Source organism: Ammospiza nelsoni, chromosome 3 (genome assembly GCF_027579445.1).
Source record: "Ammospiza nelsoni isolate bAmmNel1 chromosome 3, bAmmNel1.pri, whole genome shotgun sequence".
NCBI classification, from domain to species: domain Eukaryota; kingdom Metazoa; phylum Chordata; class Aves; order Passeriformes; family Passerellidae; genus Ammospiza; species Ammospiza nelsoni.
In genome coordinates this window covers 97,161,966-97,188,054 of record NC_080635.1, presented here as the reverse complement: position 1 = coordinate 97,188,054, position 26,089 = coordinate 97,161,966, and the positions used below count along the sequence as shown (strand labels likewise).

Here is a 26,089-nt window from a genome sequence, read left to right as displayed (position 1 = left end):
ATTTGTCCAACAGTTGTAAGATGAGCTCTGTTTTTCAGTTATGGTTTTACAGCAATACAAATAGCAATTATACAGGTTTAAGATTTGGAAGGCTAGGCTGTAAACTCAATGGAATAATCTGTCTAGGAAAAATTATGCAAATATTTTTGGTCTTGAGTTTTTTGTTGTTGTTTCATTGTTTTGGTTTTTTTAAGTGGATCAGTTTCTGATTGGAGTTTGTCAGTAGATGCCCACACACAGGTCCTGCTTGCTTTGAGGCAGGAAAGGGTAAGACTGGGAATGAGCAGTGAGAAAGTCTTATTTTAAATTGCCATTGCTGCAGAATTTGAAACTTAGTATCATCAATTATCTATTAGCCCCTGTGATGCAGCGTGTCTGAGACACCAATGACATGGTCCCAAAGAGCAGTTACAATTTAAGACAGATTCTTGTCTCCTGAAATATGACATCTTATTTTTGTTGAAAATAGGGATTAGAAAAGTAAGTAGAAAACTGAGCACTGTTTCCTTTGAGTTAGCTGAGAAATTAAGGTTTTTTGAAGCACACTGAGTAGAACTGAAGACATGGATAGGTTGTTCTGCTTGTCTTCTTCAGTTATCTGAAGACTTCAGTTACCTGTGACGTCGAGCCACACAGGGAAGCTTGTCTGGGAGTCACCTACAGCCACTGTAAATTGGACTCCTAGTTTTGAATCCTCCTTCCTGCTCTTCTCTGTGGTAATTCCTAGAAGACTATACTCCAGGTTAAGAAACGAAATGAGATACAGATGCTTCAGGTTTTAGCTGCATGTTCTGACCCATAAAGATGATTGTACAGATGCTTGTTTCTTCAGTCATTATACATAGAGGTATAGCTAAGAGTTGGTAGTTATAGTTGTCCTGAGGGTATGTTTATTTTCCTGTATCCCCCCATATTCCAAAAATATTACTTCAATGTTTTATAATGTTCATGGGTACTCATTGCATCTTCTAGACTTATCAGATATGGGATACAAATTTCAAATCACCTGAATTTTATTCAGATTTTAGCTCTTGCATTAAAGTAGTACTTTTGGACATTTTAAAAATAACAACTTTTGCAATTGAAAATATGATTTTGCAATGGAAAACATTTTCTCAACTCAGAATTAAAGCTGTCTAATGGCATCCTCAAGGCATTCAATTTGGCAAAATTCCATTTTCTAAGAACAAAAAGATGAAGAGCACAGATGCCTGGTTATGCCATCTTGCCGCCTTTCTGGACCTGAAAGGGCTGTGGTAGGGACAGCTCTTTGATGTGAAAGTCATATGGCATAATTTGCCATCCTCTGAGAGTGCTTTTGGAGGGTCTTTGTAATTCCTTCTTTCTTTATGCAACTGAAGAAATAGGGGTCTTGTGTATGTAACACCAGGTACCGTTTCACACTGCAAAGTAACAATTGTACTTCAGCATGCCTTGCCATGAAGTCTCTCAGGAGAAACATGATCAACGAGTTTAGTTTAGTGAGGGAGTAAATGGCAGTGTAAGACAGGAATTAGTATAAGGGGATTTTGTCTGGAGAAGACCCATTCTTTATTCTGTAGAACATATAGCACTCAGCTGTGTATAATATGAAGGTAGAATGGGCATAGGTGTTAGTTGAAGGCATCACAATAATGATTTCTTGAATATGCACCTTTTTCTAAATGGAGTTTTACTGAGTTCAGTATTATGGAGTGGCATGTGACAGCAGTAACAGTTTTAACTTTGCATTGAATACATACTTAGTTACTAAAATTGCTACTTTTGAGATTCTTTCAAGTGTTAGCACCCTTATGTGCAGAAGGTTGTAGCTTGTGCATAGTCTTACAGTTCAGACCTGACACTGTGAGATGGTAGCAAAACCCAGAAAAATCTGTCATTCATGGGTGTTTTGCCTTATTTATGTGTACTTGGTTGATACACATAATAGTTACAGCAGAAATATTATTCCTTAAGTTAGTTTACCATCTATAGCTATCTGAGGGAAGAGAGAGAGAGAAAGATGTTCATCCTGTGTTTCAAAGTCTTGACTGCCTCACAATACAGCAGAAGTTTCTGGTATGGTGGTTTTTTGTGCCTCCTTTGCTGCTTGCACAAACTAATAATATCTTGATGTGTACCTCTGTCTGTAATCACAAGCAGCACTTTACTGGATCATCACAAACTGCAGAGAGCATATAGCTTTTTGAAATAGGGAACCAGGCTCAGTCCCACCACCAAACACAGCCTCAGTCAGTGACTCCAGTCAGGTGTTTGCTTCAAAATCTCTTCCTTTTTTACTTCTTATGCCTCCTGCCAATTACTGTACTCCACACAAAATAACTCATCAAATTTTTGAATATTTTTTACTCTTATTTCACCCCACTCCACTTGTTCAGCCTTTCCCAGATTCTGACTCACATTGGCCATGGGGGAAGAAGCTTAAAATATCTCCAAATACTTAGAGGCCCTCTAGACCTGACCATCATGTTCATGCTTATGTATACATAACTTCCTTTGTTGATTTGCAAAGTTTTAAAATTGCTTTAAAATTTTGTCTCATATTTTCTCAAAAAATATGATGAATACCTTAGATTAAGTGATCAAGACCTGCTGCTAATAATTTTTTGTATTTGTGTATTTTTACTGCAAAAAGTAGCATCCTAGTTATTGGAGGTGATCAGGCTAGGAAGAAAAAAGAGGTGTATTTTTCACTTGTGCATGTTTCTTTGATGTGGATGGTTGTGCCTGAGCTCCAAGGTTTTCTGGTGGAAGGAGAGGGTGAGAGAGTATACCCAGCATGGCCCACTGTTGGTGTCATGAACCCAAATCTGGAGTGAAATAGCATTCTATGGATTTATATTGGGCCTGAGAATGTATCTGCCAAAAGGTGGGATATGCATGGTCTTCTCCTGCTTTGTCTGCTCCTGCAGTCAGGTCAGTCAGATGGGCTTGCTGTTGGCAGCAGTATAGTCAGAGAGGGGGTTAAGCAGGCAGGAGCACAGGGATAATGGTAGAGATCTTACAGGTATGGAGATGGGTTGGATAGCATCTGCCTGAGTAGGGTGATCCTGCTTCTGGTGCTTCCTGTGTGCCTGCAGCCATGCTCTTTCACCTTATGGTTGGTCAGCTCAAAGTGGTAAACCAGCAGGAAAAAACTGGCAAAACCAGAATCATTCTGGGTTATATTTTTTTAAATCTCTCTGGTCCACATCAGCATCAGATATTCTGTCAGTGATGGTGCAGAGTATAGAGTACCCAGGAGGAATGGGATGCCTACTTGTGTTACCAGCTAGCTTTTGGGTTGGTTTAACTGTAATCCTGGACTACAACTAATCCTGAGAGAAATGTCCATAAAAGTTCCAGCCTCTATGTTAGGAAGACATATCTGGCACAGGAGAGGCCATTATGTCAGTATGATGTGCTCAATGACAGCAGCCCAGAGATCAGTATGTTTTGAAACAAAACCTCTGTTTGAACTTTTGCATTCATCTCAGTTGGCATCCGTGCCCCAAGGATACAGAGTTATGACAGACGTCAGGTATGTCAATTCTAATTTCCCTAAGCCCTCATGTGGAGATACAGAGCTTGCCTGGCAATGCCAGTTTGCAGTTTCCACCTCCCTTGCTGCTGGCAGCGTCGTGCCACTGCAGTGCCCTGCCCTGTGGGTTGTGCTGGCTGAGCTGCTGGATCTCACCAGTGTCCAGAACTGCTCTGCAAGTTGTGCATTGGTGTAATTGAGAAAGGTGGCAAATGTCTTGCAGGGGAAAGAGTTGAGTGCCTGGGAGGACCGGACAGAGGAAAAGGGGTAAACAGAATTCCTTAAACTTAATTTCTTGCAGAAGTCCTTCTATGGTAAAAGCACAGTCTAAATTTCAAGACATTATTCTTGACATTCCCTTGCTATAAGAAAGGATAAGGTTTCCCAGATGCCAGCTTGCTTGACTGGCACAGAGAAGGAATCAGATTATTGCAGAAGTCAGAGAGATCCAGCTCTGGTACTTAGCAGAGAAAGGGCCCCTAATCACGTCCAGAATGCACAGTCCCTTTTCTGTAGGTCAGTTCTGAAAGGGGGAAGGAGGAGGTGATAGAAGGGGATCCAGAGCAGCAGAAACCCTCAGCTTCCAACTCTGCAAGGAGACCTCGGGCTCTTCTTCAGTGGATTTTGCAGATCTCAGCTTACAGGGAGCACTGGTGGGAGGTCAGCCTCGTAAGGGGAGCAAAATGAGTTCGACACCCAGATGCGTGGAAAGTTAGAGGCCCCTCAGTGTATGTAGAAAGTAAATCATATGATCACCTTGATGACCATCTCTACACTTCAGTCATATCACTATGATTAGTGCTTCTTCTTTGGAGTTTTTCTCTTGTCCTGGTTATTTTCTCAGTTTTCATCTCATAGTACTTTTGCATGCCTTCCTTTCAGCAATTTGTTTCCTACCTTTCCTGAATACATTCCTACATAAAATTGATTTCAAAATATTTTGGATATCATTTGAGGTTTTCTGTGGTGCTTTTTATGGTTTTCTCAAAACAGAAGCCTTTGAAAAATGTAGACTTTAGAAAAACAAATTGGTTTTTTGCTTGCTTATATAATTTTTTTTAACTTGTGAACAGGTTCAGCAGGTACTGTGTGTCTTCAGGGTATCCAGCTTATGGAACCTGGCAAGAGAAAAAGGGATTTGAGTACTTAGTGTGTTTGTTCTCCTGTAATTTGTTTCATTTACATAAACTGGCCTCAGAAATTTAGTTCTTGTGAGTATACTGGATAGGGTAGGTCTTAGGAGATGGAAGATACTGTTGCTGTAGGAGGTGGCTCTATCATGTCAAAAAGTCTGTTCAAGAACAGTAACTCTTCTTTTTTATGAAGGGGAAAGAAGTGGAGTTTTTGCTTTCAAATCTTGAATGTTCACTTTACTCTTTGACATTCATAAGCTTTTAGGATCATCGTAATTTAGAGAAACAGGTCTTAATTTATGCTGCTAACTTTTCATTACTTGCTTGTGACATTGTTCTGGTAATATTCTCTGAGGTTATTTCTTAAGATTTATTATAATAATAAAGCAGTTCTGCCTCTCAGTGCTTTTGGAGTTGAAACTCTTGAAGTTGAGGAAAAAATAATTTACCAGAAGTGGCAGTACAGTTTCATATTATTTCTGAGCATGGAGCCCCACCACTAGCTCAGCCTTTCTTAAGCCCCTGTCATGTCACACTTTTTCCCCTGGCTGTATGATCCTGCCTTCTGTTAATAGCCCCTACTGGATTCTTCTTTTCCCTTTTCAGGTGGATGAGCATGTTGGTTTCTTTTACCATAGATGTGATGGACCAGCAAAACTTATTTGAGGCAGGACAAAAATACGCAAAAGAGGTTTTGGTCTGCAAAATGCTTCTACCTGGGGCAGTACTGGCTTAAGGTGATTTAAATGAATCATGAAAGTGTGCCTTGCTTGAAGGAAAAAAGACACTTCTAAATCTGAGAGATTACTTTTCTTTCTTAGTGTGCTAATAACATCTCAGAGCAGTATGTTATATTTGAAACTACAGTGTTTCAATGTAAAAAATTAAATGACAGGAGCTAATGTCACTTTTATGAATTACACAGCTTACTACAGGGGCAAATATGAAAGGGATGAAAGTGAAAGAGACCTGCCTTTTTTTGATTTATCTTACATAAGATATGGTAGCTCACATGGGCTCTTCTGTCATGATTTTTGCAACAGTTTTCTTTGCGGTACCTGATTTTTCCTCTGGTTAAATGTTTGCTATTTGCAATTAAAGCAGAGATTGCCTTTCATTAAAATTAGGTGCAAAGTGAATTGTAAGGCTTGTGTTCTTGTGTACTGATAGATGAGAGGAACAGAATTGCACAGCTGCAAAACTTACAACGTTTGAAAGACTAGTGAAGGCCAGAAAATGAGTTGTCTTCTGGTCTCCCATCTGCTGTGTTTGCTAAACTTTGATTTTGAAATTAATATGTTGTGATATGTCTTAGTAAAAACTGATGTCTGTTTGCAAGGGCTGAAGTTATAAAATTGTGACCCTGTATGCTAGGAAAACCTAGCATCCCATACTTTTCTCCCCAGAAAACTGAAAAGTTCCAAGCCACAAAGTGGGTAAACAATGGTGATATATCATTTGCAAGGCTAGTATGAATCAAAAAGTCAAACGAAAAATACTTTCAAGCTAAATAAATATAGTTTAAAAGTTGTTATAAGAGAATGAGAAATCATTATTCTTGAAGAAAAGCTTTATGGGACTGTTGTACTTTAAAGATGTAAGAAAATTTAGTATTATTTCTTTCTTTTTCTCTTCAGTAAGAACAGGAAGTAAAAGAGGAACTAAAATTATAAACATAGACTAATATAAGTTAACATATATTTGATTATATAAGAACTCATCTGGTACTGCATGTTTATGTGTCTCTTTAAAAAAGCAATAATGATTTGAGACTGTTCCCCTTTCAAGTTTTTTAATAGATGTTCATAAGCATTGCAGGAATTCTGCCTGAGTATGTTTTGTGGAAAGAACATGGTGAAAAGGCTTTTGTAGTAATAAGGCAAAATCTCCAGTTGCATTTACTTTCCTCTCTCCTGTTTTACGTATTTAATCCTGTTTCATAACAAGCTGCTGTGACTCAGTTGAGGTATTAGTCTATAATAACTCTCATCAAACTTTTGGTCTAGTTACTATTTTGTTTATATGTAAGACTGATTTTCAGAAATGTGTGCTCTAGGCATGTGAGGTACTTCAAAAAAGTAATTAACTTTCAAGGAAACTTACTTTCAAATGTATAAGAACCTCTTACCTGTTTCCTGTAAGTTTGCCCATTCATTGTGTTATTCGTCTTAATAAAAGTCAGTTGGGAATTACATGGATTTTTCAATGAAGGGACTGCTAAAAGATTTTAAACATAGGGCATAAAAGTTTTCCTGTTACTCAATTATCTGAATTAGAGTTTCTCAGATAAATCCCACCATTATCACAGAATGTAAATCTCATATTGGTTCCTACTAGAAGTACTTATTACAAAATGATTGCAAGATATGAATCTTTCTATGCATTCTATACTTGTATTAAATAATACCCTGTCGAGATAAACCCTCTACCTAGTTTGATGTCCATTTGTTATTTTGTGGGCCCCAACTGGGTTTGGTGGGATTAAATTTTTATAGACAACTGCAAGTCTCCTGAGGAACAAGTCTAACCAATACTCATTTTAATTTTGTACTTCAATAATCAACTTTTTATTGCCTGTGCTTTATTGCGTCTTTCTCTGTTCTCTTACTTCTGTTCCATTGCACCTTATTTTATTTCTGTTGTGATTTTCCTCTTTGCCTGGGTTGCCTTTTTACAGAATGCTTAGGAGGTAACAAAAAAAACCTGGCAAATTTGTGGTAATGTTTACGATAGAGTATTTGTGTTCCACAATCATATGGAATGCTTTAAATGTTACAGGTGTACTCAGATTGCCTAGAAAACTACATCGGCATTTGTCAGTGTTGGCTTGTAACTGTGGGAAATGCTAAATGTCTTAACTGCTTTTTCGATTGGTTTTATAAATGCATAGAAGAATTAGGGATGTAGGGTCTCTCCAGTAGCAAGGGGCTTCTCTTGTAGAACAGAGGGGTGTTGAACAGAAATAAACTAATATTTTTCTCATTGTTGGATCCTTTCAGTATTTGCGGACTCAGCCTCTCTGTGCAGTGGGCGTTTCTGTCAGTGCCCGTTTGCTGCCGTGGGAATCTGTAGGTGTGATCTGTGGGACAGAGCTGTGCCAGGGTCAGGCTGATGCTGCCTCCAAGAACTGCTGCCCCCAGAGCTGCCTGCTCCTCTGGAGACTTGCTCTTCTCTCTGTTTTCCCTGCAGTTCCTCATTTCACTGCCACAGTCTGTAGCTGCTAAACAGCGCTTCATCTCCAGCTCTGTTTCCTCCTGCACCAAACGAGTCCTGTTGGCCTGAGCCACAGCTCACCTTGGAGAAACAGAGAAATCTTAGTGGTGGTCTGAGTGGAGGGTGTGTTTTTAATAGGGCCCTGCACTCGGTAGATCCCAGGAGCTCTCCTGAGGTTTTGCATATACAGAGTCACAGCTGTTCTTCCATTTGGTTAACTATAAATTTAGAATCTGCCCTGCAGGTGACCCAATGTGCATGTGAATTTTACAGTCCACGACATTCAGTGCTTGCTCTTGTTAATGTGATTGAGCACATTTAAGTGTGCAGTGGGATCTAGGGAAGAGGAAAGCTCAGATTCCGATGCACATGCTTCTGTCTTTCCTCTTCTGATGAGAGAAGCAGCAAAAAAAATTTTGTGGGAGAGGAACAGCAAAAAAGTTTTACCTCAATGATGAAGTGTGTTAGGAAGCTTTTTCAGAATGTACACTTGCCTTGGAATGTTCTTTAGCTGACAAACTAAGTGGTTTTTCAAGTGAAGTCTTGTGCAGCTATTGCCATAAATACTCATATGCTTTTTTAATGCTGAGATTTTTTATTTATTTTAATAATGGTTGTACTTTATGACTGCATTTGCATGCATTACTCCCTGAAGTTCCATATGGGAGCATTAAAAAGTCAAATCACTATTACTTCATACGTTTCTATTTTTGTCAGTAGCAAGATACATTCCAGTTATTGATAAACCTATTTCCTGCTCAGATTATAAGTTACCATTTTCCACAAATGTGGTAAAAACTCCCTTACTCACATCTATCTAAATGAAGTTCCCCCATAGTGGGGATAAAAAAAAGGAAGCATATAAATTTTCCTGTGTGGGAAAGCATTTTCTGGCGCATGCCAGATTTTTAAATCTTCAAGATTTTATTACAACTTGATGAACAAAATTTAATCATTTATACACAAGATGGACAGTGGAGATGTCCTCTGCCTAAAGGAGAGCAGTAATTCTAGCTGTTTATTTCAGAACACCTTTTTCTACAAGGTCTGTCATAAGGACACTGAGCTCCAGATATCTTTGAACCTTTTAATATCATGGTTATATATTTGCATGCAGTGACATTGAGGACCAAATGACATAAACAGACACGAGTGCATATATTTACTGAAGAATGACTGCGGAGGCTGGGTTTGATAGAAATCACTTGGATATTTATAAGCTGTCTACTTCAGCTTTGCTTGTGTCCTGTCTCAGTAGACATCTCAAATGTTTGAACTATCTCCAAATTTGAAGCAAAAGCAAAGGTACCTTTTGGGGGGGTTGATATCAAACTGTTTCAGGATAAAGGTTTTAAGTAGTACAACTAGAGCAAGAGATCTGGTATTTTTCATCCTAGACCTCATGTCTGTTGCCAAGATGAATAAAGTAAATGCTGTAAACATTTAGAGAAGGAGAGGTTGGCAAATTTTCAGAGGTGGTGTTGTAGGTCATCTTTTTTTTTTTTTCCTAAGTCAATGACATTTAAAATTTTATAGGAAGTAAAAAATGCTGCCTTTCAGAGAAGCTGTTGAGAGGGATTTTGCCTGTGTAGCCTTAAGACCAGGAGCTGAAATACGCTCTGCTGACAGGTGTGTCTGCAACTTGTTCTGTGTACCAATTCCCAACCATATGTGCTTTTTACTGTGTTGCCTTTCAGTCATCAAGTTGGAAAGTGCTGAACCCTGTTTTTCAGGTTTCCTATAACTTCTGTGATCATAGACTGATTGAGGCTGAAAGGGATAGTAGCATATCGTACAGTTCTGACTCTCTTCCTGCTGAAAGGAGGGTCAGAACTTGATACAAACCATATTGCTTGGAGCACTGTCCCCTCATGTCTTGAAAGCTTCCATAGGGGGAGATTCCATAGCTTATCTGCTCCAATGCTAAAGTATCCTTAAGACTGTTTCAAGTTCCATTTACTCAGCCTCCCTCTGGAGCCTTTAAATCACATCACCACCCATGAACATCAAACTGTAGCAAGCGACTTGTTGTCTTGAAAAAATGGTTCTCAAGACTCATTCAAAATCTGTTCTTGGTGTAGTCAGACCTTCATCCAGCTGTGTTCCCTGCTTGTCACTGCTTGTACTGCAGTGACTCTTGTTAAGGCTCAACTTCCTTAGCTGCCATAGTAACCCAGCCTTTTAAAGTGACAAATGCTAGCTGTATCATCTAACATCACAGTATCTTGCTGAATTATCAGGTGCTGATTCTTAACATCATGGCATAATCTGTCAGGGTACTTTAACAGTTAATGCATATCAGGCTCTTGCTCATGATTAATTTTTTAGTGCATTTTCTGTCATACTGTATATTAAAGTTCTTGGTGGTATTTCTGTTGGTTTGTTCTCTGTTTAGTGAAATACAGGGTAATCTTGCTTGAGCTGATGGCACAAATGATAGTGTGAAGGATATGGCTGTTTTTTACAGGTCATTCTTACAGTATACCACCTTTCTGAATGCCACTAATTCTTTTCTTCAAAACAGAGTAACTTTAAAACGTCTTTGTCAAAATACTTCTGACTTCTTTGTTATCTTAAAAAATCAATGATGATGTGGCAGTTTCAGTTAATAATCTGAAAATGGTGGGGGTTTTTTTCATGTAATGCAGTCAAAACAGAGATTAACGGAGAGATTGTAACTTTTTTTTTTTTCAAATTATTCTTTTAAAATCTTCTCATAGAAACACAGCTGTTCTATGCTTTAAGAACCCTAGCACTTTTCTGGAATCTTAATGCTGTCTGCAAAGCTTGAGCTATTTTGTTTTTTCTAGTATTTCTGCTCTGGCAAACAGTTTTGCATATAGCTTTATATGAACCTGAAGCCCTGTCTCTGTTACTAGTAGAGCATTTGTCTAGGCTGCTCTCAGAATCAGGACTTGAAAAAGTACCAGACTGGTGCAGGATCAGTTTGATAATTCCCCTGTCATGTTCCTGTGACTTAGAGATGCATGTTAAAGAAAATGTGCTGTACTGAGGTTGGGCATGTGAGTCTCACTGGCTTTGCTTCAGCACGGGCCATGCTCTGGGATGTTTGTGCTGAGTTCTGCCTTCCAGTGGGCTTCAGGAAAGCAGTGTACTATAGACACACCAATGGACCCGAGCTGTTGTGTCTGAAAAGTTCTAGTGGTAAGCCTGCAAGTGTCTGTTTAAGTCTGCCATGTTCCACCATTTGGAAGAAGCTGGAGTGGGGTTTGAAAGCATTGGCAGCCTGGAGTTTACTTCATCAATTTGGGCACGTTTGCTGCACCATGGGTTGTGTGATCTGTAGCACTGTTATCATCTGGAATTTTCCACTAGGCAGGATACCTTCATTCTCTCATTACATTAGATAGTGGGGAGTTGATACGTGAGACAGTGGAGAGCTGATTGTATTCAGATCCTATTTATGGAGTGTTTTAAGGATATTTGGGAGAATTGAATGTGAGAGGTGAGTAACAAGTCCTTGATACTGAATTGCTCTGTGTAGGCCCAAGCAAATACCATGGATCAGGTTTGTGTCAGCTGTCCTGACGAAAATTAAACAATGTTTATAGTACAGCCAGGAAATAATTGAAAGTGACTTGGTTTTGTTTTGGTTTTTAATAGAAATGGAAGCATTGCAACACAAATTGATTCGTGGGTTGAACAAAAGATGGCAAGATGAGGAGGGCAGGGCTTGGGGAAAAAGAGTGATTAAACTTGTTCCATTTTATTTCATTACTTTTAAAATTTGCTGTCAAATGAGAAATGTATATCATAACTTTAAAAAAGTATTTCCTTATTTACAAATTGCAAATATAATACCTTTGTGAATCAGGTATCCTGTTTCAGTGTAATAGCTCTTCATTTGCAGATAGATCCTTAATCTATACAGCATTTAAAGATGAATGACAGTGAATAATTCAGGTAAATACTGTGTAGGGGGCTGTCTTTCCTATTTAAGTAACTTAGTGCAGTTAAATAATTTTGTCATCTATCTAGACATAAGATTTTGAATTAGTGTTTGCGTATTTGCCCTTAGCTGAACTCCTACAAGATTTTATTATTCAGCATAACAAGTGAATGTTTTGTGTTCTAAACTGCTTAAAGTATAAATCTGCTGAAAAGCTAACCCATCTGTCTCAAACAAGCAAACAAGACACCTTCATCTCCTTATGAAACCAAATAAAAATATCAGGCAGGTAAAGGGTTTGCTGAAGAAAAAGGATAGAATGGTCTGCTCTTGATTAATTGCAAGCAACAATAATAAGAAAGAAAGGATGTCCTAACATCCTTTTGGTTTCACAAATTACATTTTAAGCATGAACAATTCTATTGATCGTTTTCTTTGAGGCACAAACTCTAAACAGTCACTTAATAGTATCTCTAGGGTGAATGAGCCTTATTGGATTAAGTAATGGGAATATCCCATTGCACCTTTTTTCTGTTCAATGCTCAGTTTTTATTTTGCTTTGCCTTTCATTTTACCTTGTTACAGTCCTTATTCGGTAATCTATCCACATTTGGTAAAGTTGTTAATCCTGAGTTAAATTTATGCTCTGCAGAGCTGTCACATGCTTCTGAACATCAGCTGAGAATTATGCAGGTTTTGGATTTTTAAAATTCTAATAGAATGACAATTTGGTATGAATAGTTTGGTAGGCTAAAGCCAAGGTGAATTAAAATATGTGGCATATCTCTGAACTTACTGAGATGTGATGTTTTAATAGAAAACTGCAACAAAATATTGCATGTAAACCATATAAATAATTTTACATTCTTTTAATACAATGAAATAATTTCTTTTAATGAAATAACAAGCAGCATGCTTTACCATGACAAGCTGGTCATCAGGATCATGGGAAGATGCAGCCAGTAGTGGTAAGGCATCAGTCTCTTGATGAATGTTTACTGTGGATCCAAAAATGACACTGTGAAGCTGGGGCTGGTGGAAAGTATCTCCTTGCTGAGGCTATTGTACATTATCATGTATCATGTTTCTTCAGTATAGGTGAAATGAGTCACTAAATGAATGATGGAAGTCTCATCTGACCCAGAAAAAAGGAGAACATCACTGTACTGTGCTGTATCCTCCTGGGTTACTGTTGAGAGGGCACTCTTCATCTTCTCAATTCTGTATACTCTTGGAGGAGATAACAGTGAAAGCTTAATGTTAATTCATATTTCTTTAACCCAATACAAAATGAATTAATTTACTATTTATTAATCACTTAGAGAGTGTATTTGGAATCATGTTTGACCTGTGGGTTTCAAAAAATGAAATGTAACTAGTAGCTTGCAATAGGTTAAGTTTTGCTCTACTTTTTAAAAGTAGGAATCACTTAATCTCTTATCTCTAACAATGTTACTGCTTCATTATAAAGCATTCTTTGATATATAAGTTTTGATGAATTTAAAGTTGACTTTTAATTTTGTGAAAGAATTAAATTAAAGGCTTTTTCATTGGCTGCTTGTTAGGCTAATTCACATTCAGTCCCAGATGGGGAGCTTCAGTTGAAATGTTAGAAGTCAAAATCAGAAAACAACAAATACATTAGTCTGGGTTCGGATTTTTGGGGATGATGAAAACCATGACCGTGATTGGGTGTACACTGTGGGTGAAATATGAGGGGTAAAAATGTACTCCTAAGGGCATTTATGACAATGCTCCTATCAAAAAAGGTGGGGTTTTCTTACCCTCTTTACCTGTGTTTGTGCTGCCTCTTTTACTCGTCCTAGTCTTCGTGGAGCTGTGTGGTAGGTCACATCAGCTCACTGAGGAACTGAAGCTAATTCTTCAAACAAAAATAAATTATCTGAAATGGGATGGGATGGTTAGAAGGTGTCATCTAAGGGTATTTGTGGGTGTTTGTGTTATGTAGAGGCTTCCATAAAATCAGTCTGGTGACAGTTAAGGATTTCTTAGATGAAAATCAAAGTTGGAAATGGTATCGAACTGAATGAGATGAAAAATGGTTTAGAGATGGGGTAGAGACCCCAAAGACTTGTGTTGGGGTTTTTCTCAATTTTAAGTTTGAAGCCTGCAGTTCCTGGCTTTGATAGCATAAAGGTACTGTCACGTTTTGCTTAGTGTGACCTTTTATTTGCACTTTTGCATAGCTGGTGGCCACAAACCGCACAGGGAGTGTCTGGTAATCAGTGTTTTTTCAGAGGTTCCTGGAGGGGGGGAGTTGTACAAACTGCAGTTTCACCTCCTTCAGTGTCACAACTGATTATAGCAGTCCTGTAGATGTGCAACATGGCAGATCCTTCTGAGATGACTGTAGTGAATGTGGTAATCCTGATTTTTCATTCATACCAGTTTCCCAGTGTAGTTTACTGCAGGTCTTTACAGGTATTTCCCCCAACTCTGTGGGGTGTGGAAAAGCTAGTGTTGGGATTTCTTTTTATTCATGTTTGACTATTACTTTGGTTAATAATTAAAAAAAATAAAATATAACAAGGTAAGGGTCAAGTGAGACAGTATTAAGCTTTGTAGACTTCCTTGATCTGTTCCTTATTCCCATTATCCATTCCTGCCTTTGTCAATTTATCTGTATATGGTAAATGAGATGTACTGTAACACATCTTTAGCAAATCACTCTTTTGCTTTAGCTTTTACCAGATTCGTGCATCTATGAAAATTCCTCCAAGAATTCCACACATATTGGAAGCTAGTTTGTTACATGGAACTGGTAAGTGTAAAACCTTTCAGTAAATTAGGTCATTATCTTGCCTTGCTAATTGAGGAATTACACTTTTTGTTGTATATTTTTCTTACTAATACAGAAGTGTTTTTAATTTTGTTACTAACACAATGCAAATACATTTTGTTCTTAACAACAGGACTTAAAAGTTAATTACAGAATTTGTGTTACTGTTTTTCATCTGCTGATTGTCTCTGCTGGTAGCAAAATATGGTGATTCCTTTGTATGAGTTTCTTCTGTTTTTTTCCACTGATTGGCTCAGTCTTCTCCGTGTTTCAGGGTAAGATGACCAAGGGCAGATCTAAGTAGATATCTGGAAGCAATGGAGAATTTCAGATACAGACTCTTACACAGATTGATAAGCCCATTCTTTTTCTGAAAAGAACACTTTGAAAGGATGCAGTTTTCAAACTTACTCTGTTGTTCTCTAATGGAACACTTGAAAATTGATTTAGCCTCCTGAACAGATTTGCCTTATCTTTTTTCTTTTTTAAACCTGTCATTCACTTTTGATTTCTATGTCCATGCAAACTAAATCCAGAGAAACCTCTTGGGGCTCGCCTAATTCTGTGTAGGCCATACCTCAACATGGTGTAAAAATGTGGAAAGCAAAAAATTAATTAAGTTTTCAAATGTTACATGGAATTATGGGAGTTTAAAGGAAGAAAAACCCAATATAGTCTGAGAAAATGTAACCGAATATAGTCTGATAGGATGTAACTGAATTTTTGAGGCTATTTTGAAAGTAGCTCTGAGTACAGCAACAATGTAGATACTGGATTTTGGTCAAGCTTCCTAAATATTTATTGGATTTGTGTGAAATAAATGAATAGTTCTGATGAGCCAAGATTACTCCACTTCAAAGGCAAAGTTTAATGCAGTTTAGAGAATTTGAGTCTGGTAAACATCCTTTAGTAAAACACACTTTCTGTGAAGTGACACTGAATAATATGATTGATATTGCTGGAAAAAAAAAGTTTTTCCATTTCATGGTATATTTTTGAATGATCTTAGGTTATTTTTTTGTCAGAAAGCTGCAGTCTTGTTGGCAAATTGTGACATGTGTGTTAGCTCTTGTTTCCTGTTACTAGGCATAAAGGGGTACAAACATTAAGACTGCAGTTTGGTGTGAGTTTAGATCAGCAGTTCTGACAAAGAAAAAAAAAAAGAATGCTTGATTCCCCTGGCCACTCTGTCTTACCTTCATATTGCTCTGTGTGCTGTTGACACAAATGTTTGATTTGGTCTGTAACTCAGCTGGGGAACTCTTTCAGTTGACAAGCAGCTGTTTTTCAAGAAACCCAAACCCCTTCAAACCCTTTTTGGGGCCCTTTTTCAATCAGTTTCTCAGTTCTGTTTTCAGGTAGTTACTGATAATGTTTGTCTCACGACAAAGCAGAAGGAAGGGTACAGGCTGCTCAGTGAAAGGGGGTTTGTTTGTCCTTCTTGTGGACATGGTAGTGCTAGGTCTTGCTGAGAACCTCTGCTTTCCATTTCCATTTAGCCACCTGCTTGATTTAGCAGAGCTGGATGCTGTAGGCTCACATGCAGCCCTCCTGCTCTAGGAGGAGGAATAGCTGATAGCAATTCTGAGACTGCTGTTATGTGCAGAAAATAGCTGCTATTGGTCTCAGCATAGAGTAGCACAGTGCTGATTCACTGTGTGAAAATGTTGCTTGCTGACCACAGAGGAGGCTGGTCAGGATCCCCACTCTTGGGAATGGTGTCCTGTATTGATCAGGTGCTTCTTTCTGTACTTTCCTCTCTTTTCAGTCTTTCTCATATTTGCCTATTCTAAATTCTGTTCGCTTTGTCATGTCATGATTTTCCCATTCCTCTCCAAGTAATTTTGCCTTCTTCTAGGCACAAGTCATATGCAGTTTCCTTACTTTGGCTGTGTTTTCCCCTCTCCTACAGATCATTTGTTTGATGTCTCTCCTCATTTTATTTTCCCAAGTCAAATACACAGTCTTAAGTTTTTCCTCTTTTTCCAGTTCACTTTTATCTCCTTTCACCCCTTGCCCAGCTCTTCATGCAGTCCTCCATTAATTTAAATAAGTATTTTTTTCCATTTCTATTTTTCACATCTTTTAGTAGCTCACGAGAACTGCTTGGGAAACAGCACGAGTGTCATTACAGATATGATAAAGCAATTCACTTGCTTTAGCTCCAGTCTTGTGAAGGTCTTTTATTATTCTTGGACTTTGAAGAAAGGTGTAGTTGTGCTGTAGAAAATGAAAAGAAAAACATATTTATTTTTAGCCTTTATGAGGTTGTTTCAGATTTGAGGATGTTCTGAATTCCTCCTTCTCTCAAAAATTCATGGCTGGTTTTCAGAGAAAAATAAAAGGGGGAGGAAAAACCAGCGAAGGCAGACTAGGAAGGAATGAGGTGTCTGGTTTTATGATGCAAGAGTAAATAATCTTCTAAATAAATAAATAAATAAATATATATATATATATATATATATATATATATATAAATATAATAAATGTATATGCAAGAGTAATGAATATGTAAGAGTAAATACATCATTTATATGCAAGAGTAAAAAAATTCCCACTTTTTTTCTCCTCTGTTGTGGAAACAGCCTTTTGTGTGGATAGAAGCTTAGGAACAGTCCTGGCCAGTCAGTGCATCTTTGATTTAAAAGACAGCAGTTTTGCCTTGATGACCCCACATTTGTGAGACCTTGCTCCCCATGTGGAAGTGGCTCAGCCTGTTCCTGACTCAGCTTTTGCTCTGCAGCTCCTCTCTCTCTTCTGGGGATGCCGGTTTGTGTTCCGCTGAGGTCAGCAGAGCTCAGGGCTGCAACCCAGGGTTGGACACTGCAGAGCGAGTGGGACCTCAGCCATTTGTCTCCATTACTTCTTTTGTTTCAGACAGGAGTGGGAGATCCCTTTTGCTGATGCTGTGCAGTTATATCAGATTATGTGCCAAGTGAAACCATACCTGCTCTGCCCTTCAGCTGTAACAGATGACACAGATGGATGTAAGCTGAAAGTGGCATTATTCATAGGGGAATTACACAGTAATGATTCAGCCTTTGTAAGCACTTTGTCCAGGATATCTAAACTGATGATATGTATGAAAACACTTCAGCAAAACCCAGTATTTGTACATTTCTGATGACAAGTTGAATTAAGATGTTACTAAGAGTGGGAATGTTTGCCAAGGGCAGTAATATTCTATCAGAGGCCCCAAAGCTGTAGACTGAAAACTGCAGATTTTTTTTTTTCCTCTTGTGGATTCCTTTGAAGTAATTTATTAAGAAGAATCAAAAGAATTTTAAAAATCTTTTGCACCCTCATTTACACGATTTCTAAAACATTTTGTCTTGGAAGATGTTGATGTTATTGTGCCATTTTTTAAGAGGAGTTATAAGTGTCAGTATTTCTGTTATTTCTGTTCTTCAAAGTTCCAACTTCTTCTAGGTTTTTTCCAGAGGATAGTAACCATCGTGATACTTCCTGTGTGATAATCCTTTGCTATTATGATGTTTCCTCAATTACTGTTTTAAATCATTCCCTTTCTCATTTTTTGTCCAAATCTTTTAAGTCTTTTTTTTTTTTTTTTCCAACAAAAGATTCCCCAACCATTTATCACACTTTTCTGAGCTCTTTGTGATGAGTAGCCTTTGAGGTGTCATATTCCATGCACAGTGCCAGGTTCAGGTGATAAGCTTGGTATTAGTTTGGCCTGAGTAGGATGCAAAGATCTTGAAAGAAAGAACAAACAATCTCTGTTCTTGATTGATTCAGTGGAGTGCTATATGTCATTTAACCTCTTTGCCTCATCTGTAGGTAATTTTGTTTTCAGTGTGGTTAAAACCTGCAAATTAACATGAATGCTAGATGAAAGACAATTCAGGATTTTTATTGCAATTTTTGATGCCTAGAATGTCTTTTGTTTGTAACAAAGCAAAAATTCTTCAGAACTTATATTAAAAGCAAATTATATTAAAAATACTGATAGTGTTTCTTTGAAACAAAATGTACCCCTTCAAACTTCATCAGTCACTGACTGAAAACTACTTACATTACTGATGTTGTTACAATTCTAATATTAATCATGAAGCTGATGGAAATTATTAATTTTCTTTTTTAAAAGTTAATTAAAATATTAAATTATTAAATAAATAAAAATTAATGCTTTTTTCTCTCTTCAGGTGCAACAGATCTTGCCTTTCCCGCTTCAGTCCATGACAATATAGTTTGCAGTAAAACATTTCAGATTCTTTACAAAAATGAGGAAGTTTCTGTGAATGATGTGATGATTTTCAAAATAAAAATGCTGTTAGATGAGAGGAAGGTAATCTGCTGTTCAAATTTACTATATTCGGATAATTTAGGCTTTGTTATATGCAATTTGAGTTAGTACAAATAAGGGACCTGAAAGATTTCATGCTTCTACAATTTCTTTGTAGATTGAGGAGTCGCTTAATGAAATGAATTTTCTGCTAACATTAGATTTACACTTCACGGATACAGACTACTCGTAAGTTTAAATATAGAAGATTTTGTTAAAGCAAGACTATATGTTAACCCCTTAATCTGTTTAAATCTGTGTTATTTATAGATGTAGTTTGTTCATATTAGACATAAATGATGGTAAAAAAGAAATCTAATGCTGAAGTCGCTTAAGATTTCATAACTGGTTTGTCTCATTCTAACTTTTTTTTCTCTGGGGGAAATGCCATTGTGTTCCTAAGTATGGACTTATGATAAATTGCTGTCTGAGTCAGTTACTAATAACTTGCACTTTAAATATGATTGTTTTAATTGTATGTTGTTCTGTTGATTTCTTTTTAGACCAGATGACCTGAGCACACTACAACCAATTAGTAGCCGAACTTTAAAGTTGCACTTTAACCTCCACCAGGGCCTTCATCATTACGTCAATGTTATGTTTGATTACTTCCACCTTTCTGTCATATCGGTTGTAGTCCATGCTTCTTTGGTTGCTCTGCATCAGCCATTGATAAGGTAATCTCTCACTAATAAAATGCAAATCAATTCTTGATTGTCCAATTGGAAATGTTATAAAACCGGAATACTTAATAAGGAGTTAAATCTATGGACAATATTGTTTTCTATGATGATTTTGGAATTCTCATTCATTTGGAATTTCTCATCCAGAGGGATGAGAAACTTTTTGTTTTTTAAATTTTCTGAAACAATTTTTGAGGGCTTTTTAATTAGAAATAAGAGTGTGTAGTATAGAAGAGAGAGAATACCCAAGGCCAGAGAAGTGGAGGATTGTATAAACATCTCTATTTGTAAGTGTATGTTTATATGTATAAATATTTATGAATTTCTTTAATCAGGAAGATCTGCTGTACACTATACACACTGACTGAAATAGCTGCTGTTAATACAAATAGGGTGCCTTCTGTTAACTATCTTCACAGTTTTCAGTTACTACTGCAATGGCAGTGATGTCTGCAAATGATACATTTAGCATTTTATTCAGTAAAAGGAACTGGAGAATTAACTTCTTTCTTTAAAAAATACTTTGGCTATTTTTTGCTGGAGCCTTTTAATTTCATCTACTGGTGTCAACCTTTGCAATCTCTGTTTACTTTGCATCTCTCTCTGTGTGAAAAAGGGCTGTACAGTCAGTAACTCATATGAAGTATTCTTTGCACACCTTTTTTTTAGCATATCTATCTTTTCCTTCTTTCATGGTCTCCAAATACTCCATGCTACTGCCCTCAAGTTTCCTCATATTCAAGGCCGATCTGTGCCATAAATGCCCAGACCTCTAGCTTCAGGTATTCCCACTCCTTGTGCCTGTCTTCACATCATGGAAAGCAGCATCTCTGAGTGTGTTAGACAGCTGTTCTGTGCTGGAGGGCTGGGCTGGTCTGGAGGATTCAGCTGACTTTCATGGGTTTGTGTTGTTTTTCCCCCTGCGAGTTGGTTTGAATTGTTTTGGTGATGTGTTTTAGACATGGTTATATAGTAAATGAACTAACACATCTGAAGAGATGGCACAGCCTTATTTGGGAAAGAAACAAGTACTGAGAAGGTGGGAATTGTTGTTGAAGACATAATCTGATAAATGCACTTTTAAATTTACTTAAAGTAGCATCATGTATGTAAAATGTACATGGTCATACTGTCCCACAAGTGAGATTCAGTCATTTAACCTATATTGATCATTTGTTGTTAGAAAATGAAAAGCAGGTTTTGATACTAATTTTTATGCACAAACATATTTTTCCCTACTGACCTTTTTCAAAAGTTGCAGTAAATCTGAGGGGTTTCCTATGCATTTTTCCTCAGTTTCTGGCTTTTCAAGTGATGATATAGTAATGCTATTTAATTTTAAACCTCAGCTTGATACAGTTTGTGTAAGGAGGTACTGAAACAAAACAGCATCTTCTGTGCTGCTTTTGTTATCTTGAGAGTAGGGTGTTGCTGTGTCCACAAAATTAAGTATTCAAGTTGTCCTTTATGATGGGGAGAGGAAGAAACTTTTAAATTTACAGTGTTTTATTTCAGCTGAGCTGTCCCATGTAGCAAATGCTTGATGGTTGCTGGATCCATATCTGGCTCACTTTTCTGGAGCACTTCTTTTTGAAAAAGCTGAGAATTGCAGATACCACTCCTTTTTGTCCTTTGGGCTTTCATGGGTGACAGTTTGGTCTTCTGTTTGGATCATGCTCACATTATTGGCACCTCTTCCTTTCCAAGGAGTTGTCACTTTTTGAGTGTTTTCTTCTGAGTAGCATTCAGACTCACCTTGTGTTGGGAACTGTTAACCAGTGTTAACACTGCCCTTGAAAGAGAAGATAATTCTACTTGGGTACAGCCCTGGACTCCTGTATAATATACGCTTTTCTTTAATCTGTAATTGCTTATTTCTGCCTGTTATCTAATAGTCTCCACTTTCTGCATTCATTCATTTTTTCATTCATCTTTCCTAGTTTTTATCACAAGGCTCCTGTTGCAGGATGCTCTGTTCTTCCAGGAGTTCAGGAATCCTCTTCCTGAACTCCTCCTCAGCAGGCAGAGGTCAGGCATCCTTTAGGAAAACAGCAATGTCAGTTTGTGTAACAGCTTTGAACTTCCTGCTGCTGCTTCACTTTTAAGAGGTTAAGTCTTCACAGCAAAATCCACAGAAACTGAATCCTTTATACCTGTATAGTTCAAAATTTATCTTTCTGGCTTAAACCTTCAGAAATATTGTTTAAATTAATTGAAGTTTGCATTGGAAGTAATGAGGCACAGTATGTTCAGATTATCAGTTCTTTTGTGCTTTTTGCAGTTTTCCTCGCCCAGTGAAGAATACGTGGTTGAACAGGAATGCACCAGCACAAAACAGGGACTCTGTGATTCCTTCTCTTGAAAGCGTGGTCTTTGGCAATAACTACACAAAACAATTATCAGCAGACGTAAGATTAAATAGCAGTTTAAAATTTCATTTGTATTCTGTGGGGAGGTGTGAATTTTATCTTTTCTGCAGGAATATTATTTGATAAAGAATGAACTTTGTTAAAGTGGTTTTGGGGTGGCATGTGAAAAGGGAAATGAGAAAAATTGTTCCAAGAGACTATGTTACCTGCTTCAGGAATGTACATATGGGAAGCTTACAGTATTAAATGTTTGACCTCCTTTTTTAATGTCTTGCAATCCATTGAAAACAAAAATCAAGTTTGTGAAAAGAGGCATTTGCTTATATCTTTAGTCATTCTGCTAACACTTCATTTATTAAGCAAAATTAATATGTGCCTTTTCTTTTTTATTCTAGGGTTGCAGTTTTGTTGTTTCAGAGTCTTTCCTCAGCCATGCTTATAATTTCCACTATACACTTTGTGCCACTTTGCTGCTTGCTTTCAAAGGGTTACATAGATATTTCATTACAATAACCAAGGATCTCCCCTCTTCTCACCGAATTGAACTGGGTATGTTCAATTTCATAAAACTTATCACTTTCTTGTGAATGTTTATAAGACCTCTTCTAGATTAACCTGTCATTGATGGCATATCTCTTACATCTGTTTTTTGCTTAAACTGATCTGAAATTTAATAACTGAAGAAAAACAAAGGAACAAGTACTATCTCATCTCTAATAAAAGGAGGAGATAACAGCCTTAATCTATGGAAATATATATTTTTCTTCTTGGTTTTGATTTGCTCTTTTTTCAAATTACTGTGTTTAGTGGTGAGAAAGTTAGAGAAGCTCCTAATCCAAGTAGCACACTGCACTTTGTTTGTTGTAAGGAAACATTGCATATTTGTACAAAAATCTAAATTCTGTAAGCTTTGAGGAGAATATTTCACTGAAAACTTACATGCAAAAAGACCTACAAGAAAAAACTGCTGCTGGCTTAATTTGACTTTTTAAGCAGACTTAGTTGCCATGAAGATTTCTAGCTAACCACATGTGATAAAAGTAACTGCAAATGTATTACATGTAATGTATGGAAATGTACGTGTACATTTCTTTTCTGTAGAATGAAGATATATTAGAGAGCCTAACCTTGATTTGTGGACTAGAAGAGCAGTGGAAGTAAGAAAGGAAAATATATTGGCATTGTAAACAACAATTTAGACTTTTTCCTCATCAACCATATACTTCTTTTACTCATGGTCTACTAAAGAAAAAAAAGATCATTTGGCATTTATATGGATTGTAGACAATACTTATTTATTTTTGTATTGTTTAATTTTATCAGTGTCAAAACTAAGCACAGTGAAACAGTAAGGTTGATGATTGAGATATGAAAGATATTTTAAAAACGTGATGTGGTCAGTTAGTGATTCAAAGAAAGAATGTTTCATTTCTTTATTTATATATCTTCATTAATACTAAGGCATTTGTCGTGGAAAAAAATTCAGGAAGCGTATTACAAAGCTGTCCATAGAAAAATACTAGAAACTGAGGTGTTTTCTTTATTGAAGCAAAAATACTGCTACAGTTACTGCTACAGTTTTCTGCCAGTTATCTTAGTTTTGATATGGAGGGAAACACCTTATTAAAGGAGTGACTCAACTCTTAGTTTTCCTTGTAAGGTGAAAATATACTTTTTCTCAAACCATAGAATCAGAGGGTCATTTAGGTTGGAAATAACTTCTAAAAATCATGAAGTCCAACAATTAAGCCAGCAACACCATGTTCACCACTAATCCACATCTCCCAAGTGTCACATCCACAAGCCTTTAGAATGCTTCCAGGGATAGTGACTCCACCACTTCCCTTGGCAGGCTGTTCCAATGCCTGACCACCCTTTCAGTAGAGAAGTTGTTCCTAATATCCAATATAAGCCCCCTCTAGTACAACTCAAGACCATTTCCTCTTGTGCCACTTGTTAGCTGGGAGAAGAGGTTGACACCTGGCTACACCTCCTTTCAGGCAGTTATAGAGGAGCAGTAAGACCTCCCCTGAGCCTCCTCCTTTTCTCCACGTTGAAGAATCCCAGCTCCCTTTGCTGCTCCTCACGGGACTTGTGCTCCAGACCCTTCACCAGCTATTTGCCCTTCTCTGGATTTGCTTTATCAACTCAATATATTGAGTTTGATGGCAATATTGTTGTTCTAAGGATAGGCTTAGACTAAATCTTAATGCTTAAATGTTTTAGATATGATCTTCAGTTTCCCTAAAATATTTCTTCAAAATATATATGTAATAGAAAAAAGCTGCCATTGAGTTGCATACTGGCAATGCAATATTGGGTTGTATCTTACAACCACATTGAAGTAACCAAAACCACTCACAAGCTTCAGTGGAACTTGAATCAGACCTTTTCTCATCTATATGGGTAATTTAGCTTATTTTTAGGAATGTAGTTTTGAACAGAAATGCTCACAATAAATATCTGAAGAGAAAATGACAACTTAGATTTAACATTCATTGTACGTAGTCTACTGACAGTTTGTTTCCTGTGGGTTTAATTTTTTATTTTCATTTTTTAAGTCTCTGCTAGAATTACTTGTTTTTTTCATATTTATAAATATCTTTTTCATTTACTTTGGTTATTTTGTTTGTACATTGATTGGGACAATTGATATAACAAGAAGTACTAATAATGTAAGCTTTAATTATTACTCACATTTTGCTTATGAAAAATAATGCCTGCCATTAACACTAATGTTTCCAAAATCCATCAGCAGTTAACAAAAAAAAAGCTATGTTTCTGCTAAGTTTCTGTAAAGAAATTGAGGCTCAGTAGACTTCACAAAGTACACAATTGTAATTTGCACTTTTAAAAAATTTTTAAAGTAAATTAACTTTTTTATAGTGGATATTTTATCTGTGAAGTTTAAATATGCATTACAGAAGATAATATGCAGTCCTGTTTAAACTTCAGAATCATCACTTTTTTGTTTAAGATAAAATTATTCTCTCTTTAATTTTGTTTCTTCTGTTTGCTTTGCTATTTCTCTGTCATAAAATTTTAACACAAGGCACTGATTTTGCAGAAGCATGTGAAGACAGCTGTTAGACTCTAACTGTAATTGAGCATTTAAATATTACTGGTTTCAGGAAATAAAAACCACTATCTTAATGTGTATCACAAGTGCTAATCTAGAAACTACCCTAAAATGATTTGTTTTCATGTACTGATCTAACTGCACTAATTGCTAGGCTAGCAGTAAACTCTTTTACTAACTTTAAGGCAAATAATAAATCACAGGTGAAAAAAGGAGTGTAGTAACTAGTCATGTGTGTACAATCCCTGTAACTAGCCAAGGCCAGCATGCAGGTCCTTTATGAACGCCTTCTCAGAAGAAAATATCCACGAACCCAGAGAACCGCCTACCTAGGTATGTTTCCAAAGCAGGTGATATCATCCCTCAGATTTTTATTGATATTATAAAATATATTCTTATTAATGATATAAAATGTTACTCCTTTTGTAGAGAGAAACAATTTCAATATTCTGCCATAGCAAACGTGTTGAACTCTGAAGTCTGCAGAATTGAGCTACTAAATTTTAGGCTGATAAATAGATGATAAAATGAGACATCATTGCTGTTTTTTGGTTTAGTGTTGTTCTACTTTACTAAACAAAAATGAGTGAAAGTTCAGTCAGTCGTTGACATTTAAAAAATAGCTTCAAATTATAGCTTCATTTAATGCAACACAGACTCATGATTTTTAGGTATTTAAAGATAGTTAATACCTTTGTTTTCTGAGAAATCTTTCAGATTCCTTCTGGTATCTCAAGACTTAATTCTTCCAAACACTACCAAGACATTGTCAGTGTTTAGGGTGTATTTGTCCATATCTACATGGGCCAGTCATCCCTCTGGAGCATCAGTGTGGGCTTAATGCTGGACAGAAGATTGCAGAGCTCTTTAAGCACAAGGAAGTTTCTGTTGGGAAAAGGATAGAATAGCAGGTCACTACTTTAATCATCTGTAAGTGTGTTTTGGTTTTAATATAAAAAGGAAACCAAACTGGTTTTTAGCAGAGCCAGCAAAATTGCATCAAATGTTTGCTGGTTAACATTACTGCTATAGAATGTAAGTGCTTAAATTCCTTTTGTGTTGTGTTAGCTCTATTCTGT

General features: G+C 36.9%; 1 protein-coding gene across 3 annotated transcripts in view; it reads left to right on the top strand.

Moving 5' to 3' along the window:
- Positions 1 to 26,089, top strand: part of FAM135A (family with sequence similarity 135 member A) — a 79,724-nt gene that overhangs the window by 24,048 nt on the left and 29,587 nt on the right. For 2 of the 3 annotated variants that reach the window (XR_009418028.1, XM_059467576.1), the window contains exons 4-10: positions 14,479 to 14,558; positions 18,740 to 18,882; positions 18,998 to 19,068; positions 19,383 to 19,556; positions 21,844 to 21,970; positions 22,327 to 22,480; positions 25,266 to 25,343. Coding sequence is in view for 2 of the 3 variants with exons in the window: in XM_059467576.1 (XP_059323559.1) it covers positions 14,479 to 14,558; positions 18,740 to 18,882; positions 18,998 to 19,068; positions 19,383 to 19,556; positions 21,844 to 21,970; positions 22,327 to 22,480; positions 25,266 to 25,343 (827 nt within the window). In the remaining variant the exon portion in view is untranslated. The remainder of the gene's footprint in view (positions 1 to 14,478; positions 14,559 to 18,739; positions 18,883 to 18,997; positions 19,069 to 19,382; positions 19,557 to 21,843; positions 21,971 to 22,326; positions 22,481 to 25,265; positions 25,344 to 26,089) is intronic. The other variant, XM_059467577.1, reaches the window with a different exon arrangement.